General features: G+C 56.6%; 4 protein-coding genes across 4 annotated transcripts in view; 3 read left to right on the forward strand and 1 right to left on the reverse strand.

Annotated features, from left to right (window-relative positions):
* The window catches only part of VDBG_07006 (dual specificity protein kinase YAK1), a gene marked incomplete at both ends in the record, with an annotated part of 3,662 nt that extends 1,255 nt beyond the window's left edge, over nt 1–2,407 (forward strand). The window contains 3 exons of the mRNA XM_003002389.1: nt 171–910; nt 963–1,628; nt 1,956–2,407. Coding sequence (XP_003002435.1) covers nt 171–910; nt 963–1,628; nt 1,956–2,407 — 1,858 coding nt within the window. The remainder of the gene's footprint in view (nt 1–170; nt 911–962; nt 1,629–1,955) is intronic.
* A 743-nt stretch (nt 2,408–3,150) lies between these two features.
* Nucleotides 3,151–4,283, forward strand: VDBG_07007 (conserved hypothetical protein; the record flags this gene model as incomplete). The annotated part of the gene is made up of 4 exons (XM_003002390.1): nt 3,151–3,193; nt 3,252–3,379; nt 3,459–3,932; nt 3,999–4,283. The coding sequence occupies 4 exons, from the start codon at nt 3,151–3,153 to the stop codon at nt 4,281–4,283; spliced, it is 930 nt and encodes a 309-aa protein (XP_003002436.1).
* A 301-nt stretch (nt 4,284–4,584) lies between these two features.
* Nucleotides 4,585–6,475, reverse strand: VDBG_07008 (pentatricopeptide repeat protein; the record flags this gene model as incomplete). Its single annotated transcript, XM_003002391.1, has 2 exons — nt 4,585–6,378; nt 6,458–6,475. 2 exons carry the CDS (start codon nt 6,473–6,475, stop codon nt 4,585–4,587), a joined length of 1,812 nt encoding a protein of 603 aa, XP_003002437.1.
* Nucleotides 6,476–6,837: 362 nt separating this feature from the next.
* VDBG_07009 (DNA polymerase alpha catalytic subunit) overlaps nt 6,838–8,277 on the forward strand; it is a gene marked incomplete at both ends in the record, with an annotated part of 4,699 nt that continues 3,259 nt past the window's right edge. Inside the window, 3 exons of the mRNA XM_003002392.1 lie at nt 6,838–7,138; nt 7,191–7,294; nt 7,358–8,254. Coding sequence (XP_003002438.1) covers nt 6,838–7,138; nt 7,191–7,294; nt 7,358–8,254 — 1,302 coding nt within the window. The remainder of the gene's footprint in view (nt 7,139–7,190; nt 7,295–7,357; nt 8,255–8,277) is intronic.

Here is an 8,277-nt window from a genome sequence, read left to right on the forward strand (position 1 = left end):
GTCGTCAAGTGCCAGACTTGAAGACTCAGGAGGTGTCGCCGTGAAGGTTATCAAGAACCGCACAGCCTATTTCAACCAGAGCATGATGGAGGTGTCTGTCCTTGATTTGGTACGACAACTAGCCCTTCCCGCCCGAAAGGGCATTCGTTTGCTAATTCAGTCTTCAACAGCTCAACACCAAACTGGATAAGAATGATGATCACCACCTCCTGCGACTCAAAAGACACATTCATCCACCGCCAGCATCTCTGCCTCGTGTTCGAGTTATTGAGTGTCAACCTCTACGAACTCATCAAGCAGAACCAGTTCAGGGGACTCAGCACGACCCTCGTTCGCGTCTTCGCCCAGCAGCTGCTCAATGGCCTTGCGCTTCTCAACAAGGCCCGCTTGATCCACTGCGACCTGAAGCCCGAAAACATTCTTTTGAAGAACCTGGAGAGCCCTATCATCAAGATTATTGATTTCGGCTCCGCGTGTGACGAGCGCCAGACTGTGTATACATACATTCAGTCTCGATTTTACCGTTCTCCCGAAGTCCTGCTGGGGTTACCGTATTCGTCTGCCATCGACATGTGGTCTCTTGGCTGCATCGTGGTCGAGCTGTTCCTGGGTCTCCCCCTCTTCCCTGGATCGTCCGAGTACAATCAAGTCTCACGAATCGTCGACATGCTCGGCAACCCGTCCAACTGGATGGTCGAAATGGGAAAACAGGCCGGCGAGTTCTTTGAGAAGCGGCAGGACGAGTTTGGGCGCCGCACATATCAGCTCAAGCCCATGGAACAATACGCACGGGAACACTCAACCAAGGAACAGCCCAGCAAGAAATACTTCCAGGCGAACACTCTTCCGGACATCATCAAGACTTATCCCATGCCGCGGAAGAACATGAAACAGAATGAGATCGACAGGGGTACGCTTGGCCACCCTGGTATGACGGGGACGACTGCTGACAGAATTTGTAGAAATGAACAACCGCATCGCTTTCATCGACTTCGTCCGCGGGCTGCTCAATATCAACCCGCTAGAGAGATGGTCTCCCCAGCAGGCTAAGCTGCACCCTTTTATTACCCAACAGAAGTTCACTGGTCCCTTTGTACCCCCCATGAACCTCAAGTCGAGCTCGCTTAACAGGTCCCCGGCTCCTGGTACGCAGCAACAGCAGCAAGCAGAGGCGCTGAGCAAACAGCGTGCCCAGGCAGCCCAGGCACAGGCCCACTCGGCGGCGCAGGGGGCTTATGCATCGATGAACGCGCAATACCAGCAGGCCGGACACGCCCCAGCAACGCAGTCCATGTATGGTAGTAACGTCATGTACTCTCCTGGCGGCAATCACGCCCCACAGCCGCCTGCCTATGGCCCGCAGCCGGGTGGTTATGGGCAACAGCAGGTGGTCTTGTCTCAGGCGCCGCAGCAGATGCCTGCAGCTCCTTATGGCCAGCAGCCCAACATCAACCAAGGCGGTCTCTACCCGCAAAACAACATGCGCCCCGGGCGCCAGCGGGCTTCGACAATGGATCAGCAGCAAAGCGGGATCCCTGCTGCCATCCAGCGCGTTGCTAGCCACCTTGACCCTAGTCAGCCCATCAGGCTTCAACCGAGCCCAGCATACTACCCGCCACCGGGCGAAGGTATGTCGGGGGTTGAGGGCACGCCAGGCAGGGCAGGACGACGCGATAGCCGTGCGCAGCAACAGGGGCGGAGGGGGAACAACCGCGATTTCATCCGCAACCTCGAGGAGCGGACGCTGGAAGAGGGCTTCATGGGTAGCCAGAATAACCCCTGGCACTGAACAATGACTTGACGTCGTCCAGTCGAGTGAGACGGCGACGGGCTTATCGATCGGTCGAACCCCAGAAGTTGTCAGAAACAGCCGGGGTTTTGTACGAGGGACCATAACCCTTCAGAAATGTCATCCCACGTGCTACGAGAGCTGGCGCAAATTGCCCATTGTCTAGTAAGACGTACAAGAGCCGGCACGTGTAGGAACTCCAGGCCTGAGCCCGGTCAGAAGCTCACGAAATCAAGGGCATCGATGTGGAGGAAGGGCCGGCGCAGAGAACATGGCCCGGACAAATTGGCGCCAGGGACATACGTGCTTTTGACTGCGACAACGACGACGCGGCCCCGACCAGATAGAAACCACGTGTGGCGCTGCTGGCAGCAGAAGCTGGAGATCAAGAGGATGGATACCATGAACGATGACGAAACGGACGGACGGGCGGGAGGGCGGACGGGAGGCAGAAACATTGCAGCATCTTATAACGTGGATGGAGGGCATTGGCGGCTTTCTTCTCTTCCTAGGAGGTACCGCCAGAGAGGGGATTGTGGGAGGGTAGGACGGGGAATGACTTTGAGCAAAGGGAGCCTCAACAGGCTTTGTACTTTGGATCCTATCCAGGCTGATTAAATGCTGTCTGTACTCAGTGACAGAAAGGGCAGTCCTCTTGAGGAATCAAATGTGTCAACTTTTTGCGGATTCTGTATTGTCGTGTTCTGCTGAGTTACTTTCCAAAGCAGCAGGACATGGGTAGAGAAACATTACTCACCATCCAAATGTGCGTTCAGCACCAAAAAAAAGGACACCTCCATATGAAGTGTGCCAGTGTCCCGGGGAAAGTGATGAGACCAAATATAGGTGACGGCTGGCGGGCAAGCAGGAAGGCGCGCGGTGGGACGCCTTTCGGGTTGGCCATGAGGTGCCCAGGTCCCCGTAGGTACAGACTTTTTGGTGGGTTGATGAGTTTCGCTGGCCTCCTAAAAGTGGACTGTGGCGCCCGAAGAATGGGCCACGAATGATGGCTAGGTACCTAGGTAGGTACCCGACTTAGATATGTAGGGGTCAGTCCAATTGATTAACAGGTCGGTAGGTAGCTTATCACACGCGTTGGAGCCTATGCCTTTACCACCTCGACAGAACCTACATACTACACCTGATCACCAAACCGCCCCCCCTGGGTAGCCTTTTGCGCAAACATCACAGTAGGGTCTTGCAACCTGCTTCTCTCTTTTCTCTCTCCTGAGTTCACTTAGGACTTTCTGTCGCGCACTCCCGTCGGCCAGTGCCTTCAAGAACAGAGAGTGCACCCGGCCTCTTCTCCGCCTCCCCTGTCTGGCCTGCTCTCCTGCAAACGTCACAAATCACCAACAACCATGGCCAAGGTCGCAGTCGATTTCGAGAAGATCGTCCACGAGGGTGAGTCGCTCTGGTCACTATGCTTGCGATCCGACACCGTTCTTATGAGGCGATACAGGCCGTGAACGTCAGAAGAACCAAGCCCTGGCCCAGAAGATCTTCTCCAAGGACAGGAGACAGAGTGCTCCGTCCAAGATCAAGCCCGGGACAGGGCCTTCGCTTGCGAGCAGGGTGGGCGTCAAGAAGGTAGGCCATTGCGCAGTCCACCCGTCTCTCTCAGCCTTGATGGCATGTGGTACGAAGCTAATCCAGGCTCGTTCTGCAGCAACGCGCTTCCCTCGGCCCAGCGAAAGCTTCGAGCGCGGGCAACATCAACGGCGAATGGACCCACGATCTCCACAGCTCCGTCAACGATCCCAGGAACAACAGCCTCGCGTCGCGTATTTCGACGCCAGGGAGCAAGAATGTCGCCGTCGGGCCCAAGGGCAAGCGGGCTGAGAAGCGCGCCGCCAAGATGGTCGACGCCCTCGAGCGGACAGACTTGCTCCAGCAGAAGCCGAACCCCGCGTCCAAGGGCCCGGGCCTGTCCATCCGCGGACTCGCAGGGCCGTACGCCGTCATGGCGCAGAACTTTGCGCCTGGCACCACGGCGGCGGACATTGAGAGCGCCATGACGCCCGTCGGCGGCGAGATGATCAGCTGCACCGTCATCAAGACGCAGCCTATCATCATTGTCGAGATGGTCTTCTCGTCCAAGGAAGGAGCCGAGGCGGTCATTTCGACGTTCAACGACCAGACGGTATGCTTTTGCTGGCACGGGGCTCGCCGACATGAAGTGAACATTTGGCTAACCCGGACGTGCTAGGCCGACGGTCGACTCATCAAGGTATATCCCAAACCGGGCGGTTACAAGGACCCTGCCACGCAGAGGAGTGCTGCAGCCCCACACAACGCCCCCAGTGGGCCACGGGCTCAGAGAGCGAACGCCGGCAACATTGTCGACGGCTCGCACGGGTTTCAGGACGAGGACAGGGACGACGAGCAGCCCTACTATTACAGCACGGAGCGAAGCGGTCTCTACAGCGATAAGCTCGTCGGAAACAGTCGCAGGGGTCGGGGGCCCCAGCAGCGCAGTAGGGGAGGTCGATAAACCTAGGGATGTGAGCAGACACCACGGGCGTTCGGTTGCGGGACATTGACTGCCGGTCTTGATGGGCTGCTGCACTTGCCATCTGAAACCTTGCTAGAAAGGAAGGAGAGAACGGAAGAATCTGGCTGATTCACTGTATCATCACACGAGCAAGGTTGCTAGATTGGGTATATGACTCTAATGTAAGCGGTTGAGCGAACATAGGCGCTGACATGGGCGTGACTCTATCTATTATATGACAAGTGTTGTACATCGCTATTCAGCGGGGCATTACCACTCCAACTTTTCCGACATTGATCTTTTAGCGTCCCTCTCCTCTCCGATGATGCTGGCCGGCAGCTGCTGTCGGAGTTCGGTAAAGACGACTACTTGCCTGTTGAGGCTGTCTCGCCTCGTCTGCAAAACCTTCATAGTCTTCCTGTCGAGCACGTCCTCGACACGTCCGATGCGCCCTGCAATGCCGACCATCTCGCGCGCCAGCCCGACGACCTCGTTGACGCCGCTCATACGCGCTGGTGTCCCTGATCCATGGCTTCCGGCTCTCGACCATCCTCGGCAGCCCGACACTCTCGCTTGCAAGACGGTACGGTTCCCAGACCTTGTCGAGAGCGTCCGCGAGGCGCTTGCAGTACGGCTTCCGCTCGTCCATGTTGGCAGGGGAAAAGTCCTCGCCGCGGCCTTGGACGAGCTGGAGGTAGAGGGCAAGCGACTTTGGATCCGTCCGGCCAGCGGCTGACATGCTGTCCACTATGGCGGCTGCATTGGCGGGCATGCGCGGGCTGTTCTTGTCGCGGAGGCAGGTGGCGAGAGCAAGGCGAAAGAAGTAAGGGGTCGCGAGGGGTGGGGGGATGGCGGCGGCGAGGCTGGCAGCATCGGCGCTGGCACGGCCGAGGTGGAGGAGGCGAAGCATCTGCTCCCACAGCTTGGCGTCGGGTTTGACGGCGTAGGTGTCAAGAATGTGATGCCAGTACCGGATGCCGGCGCGGGTGAGGCGGGCATCGGTGAGGATGGTGATGAGCAGAGACAGGGTGTTCTTCCCGGGGACAGCATAAGGCGCAGTCCTTTTGCTCGAGGACATGAGCGATGGCGGCGCGGGGTCGACGGCATCGTGGGGTTTGGCGTTGCTGTCCTTGTCCAACCTCGGCAGGTTCATCGTCTCAGCTGCCAGGACAAGAATGTCCTGGCTGCGGGTTGACTTGTCGAGAAGTAGCACGCGACCCATGGCGCAGACGAGATGCTCATCAATGACGAGGTCGCCCTTGCGCCAGTTGCGCATGACTTCCTCCCATAGAGACTTGCATCGTTCAATAGTCTGAGCTACATGCTCTTTCCGCAGCTGCTGCGACGCAGTCTTGGTAGACGCGGGGTCTTCCGCCGAAGCGCGTAGACTCTGTAGGATGGCGGTATAGGTATGTGTGTCGGGCTTGAGTTTGCTGTCATCGAGTGAATCGAGGAGGGAAAACATGGCATCGAGGTCGCCGGCGCGGCCACAAGCCTGGAGGACTGCGTTCAAGTGAATGATGTTCGGCTTGAGCCTTGCGTCTTTGGTCATCGACTTGTATAAGCGGACCGATTCCGCCACGGCGAGCTTGGGATATGTCGAGCGGGCGCAGCCGCGAAAGATGATGGTATACGTGAGCTCGTCGGGGTGCTGACCACGTTTCTTCATGTCGTTCAAGAGGCGGACAGCGGCGTTGAGCTTCTGGTTTTTCATCTGGAAGTCGATCAAGTGATTCCAGGAGACGACGCACTGGGCCGTCTTGCTGGCCTGTTGTACAAGGAGGAGGGCCTCATCGTAGCGATCCTTTGCGAGAGTGCGGCTGACATGCTGTGCAATGATGAAGGGGTCGTCCATGCGCTCAAGGTGCTTCTTAACCGCCCATTCCAGCTTCTGCCTGTCTTTTAGATCCGACCTGGTGCTAGGGCGGGTCTGTCGTGAAGTAGTAGAGGCTACGGGGGCTCGAATCGCATCTTCGATCGATGAGGTTGCGAATGACCTGGTATGTTGAGAGGAAGCGGCGATGCTGAGGATCGCTAGATCGGTGGGACATAGATGAGCTTGTCGCCGAGCCCAAGGCTCTACGAAAGGCAGGCTCTACATGAAAACATTAGAATAATTGCTGCGCGAAAAAGGCCCAATGCGAATAATCGTCTCTGAAGCAATGATACATGACCGAGCCATCAGGTTCCATCTCGGGAGTTTTTTCGAGAGTCTGATTGCGTTCTTGAGCGATAAGGTCCTATCTAATCACTCGTTATCCACCCACAAGGAGTAGGGGCTAGAGCATGGGTTTGAAGGGAACGCGTCGTCAAGTGAACGCGCGAAACGCGTGCTGAACGTGATTAACGCGTCTCCTAACGCCCACTTTGTCTTGTCACAGTATGTCGACCAGCCAGAGCCCCCTGGCAGGACAACCAAGCTCTTGTCCACACCACACACCACCACAACACTTCCCCGCCAACCCTCACCAGTTCTCTTTCCATTCTGCTGATTCGATCGGTCATGAGCCAGACTCTGTCATAGTCCAACTCTTCGTTTCACCCCGTCCGCACCATGGGGAAGACAGACAGGCGCGCCAAGCTGGCCGAGCTGAAGGCTCTCCGGCAGGCGGGCAAGAAGGCTTTCGATAACTACCAAGTCGACGATATCAACGAACTTTACGAAGAGGTCGATGAAACGCAGTACAAGAAAATCGTACGTGATCGTCTCAACGAAGATGACTTTGTCGTAGACGACAACGGCGAGGGCTATGCCGACGACGGCCGCGAAGAATGGGATCGTGTGCAGCAGTACCACTACGCTTCTGACAGCGAGGAAGATGGGTCCGGCGCCAGGGGAAGGCCAACAAAAGCTTGTCAGTACTTTGGTTCCGTCTCTAACACTGTCAGGCGGCTGACAATCCGCAGCCAAGAAGAAACAAGCCGACGACGCAGCCAGGCGGGAGGCGAATGATCGAGACATCAGTACATACTTCACCAGTGGTGCCGGCAAGACGCAAGCGAAACCAAAGGTGAGTCGCTGGATCCCAATCAAATAAGCCTGGCTCACACAACCCTAGGTTGCGAAAACGAAGGAAGACGACGACTTCCTCGCAGATCTCCTCGGTGAGGTCGACACCAATGTTCCCGCTCCAGTGCCCCGTTCCACGAAACGTCACCGATCACCCGATCGCCAACAACGGAGAGTTCGAGTCGCTTCTCCCCCGTCACATGAGCGGTCCCAACCGTTGGCGAAACGAAGTAAGATTCGGGATGATCGACCATCGTCTCCTCCTGCTGCGGACGATATACTCGTGGACGACAATTCTGTTCCCACCATGGACGACGACGAACTGCCGACCCAATTCCCCATGAGCGACCCTGCACCCTCCTCGCCGGCAGCCAAAGTCGCAGAGCGCAAGGCTCAGATTAAGAAAGAGCCCGACGATGACGATGACGACATGATGGAGGTCGCTCATGCCGGCACCGTTACTGCTGCCAGTGTCAATATTGCCGGGTCCAGACCACCCAAGAAGTTGATCAAGCCCGAGCCCTACCCAGCACCCATCACGTCATCACCTGTCAAGCAAGAATCAGCTATTGACCCATCCGCGTGGAACGACATTACAAATAACCTCAATATCGTCAGTAACTCGGTCTCGGAAGTCAAGAGCATCCGCAAGATCGACTACAAGGACGCCATCGAAGAAGATGGTAGCCTGAACATGTTTTGGACAGACTACACCGAAGTCAGTGGCAGCTTGTGTCTCTTCGGCAAAGTCCTGAACAAGAAGACTGGCCAGCATGTCAGCTGTTTCGTCAAAATCGACAACATTTTGCGCAAGCTCTTCTTCCTACCCCGCGAGACTCGCGTGCAGGGTGGTATCGATACGTGCGACGAGGTTGGCATGGTGGACGTGTACAGTGAAGTGGACGCCCTCATGACCAAGATGAAAATTGGCAAGTACAAGACCAAGTCATTGCAACCGAAAGTATGCTTTCGAACTACCAGACA

The sequence above is a fragment of the Verticillium alfalfae genome, genomic scaffold, assembly GCF_000150825.1.
Source record: "Verticillium alfalfae VaMs.102 supercont1.9 genomic scaffold, whole genome shotgun sequence".
Taxonomy (NCBI): domain Eukaryota; kingdom Fungi; phylum Ascomycota; class Sordariomycetes; order Glomerellales; family Plectosphaerellaceae; genus Verticillium; species Verticillium alfalfae.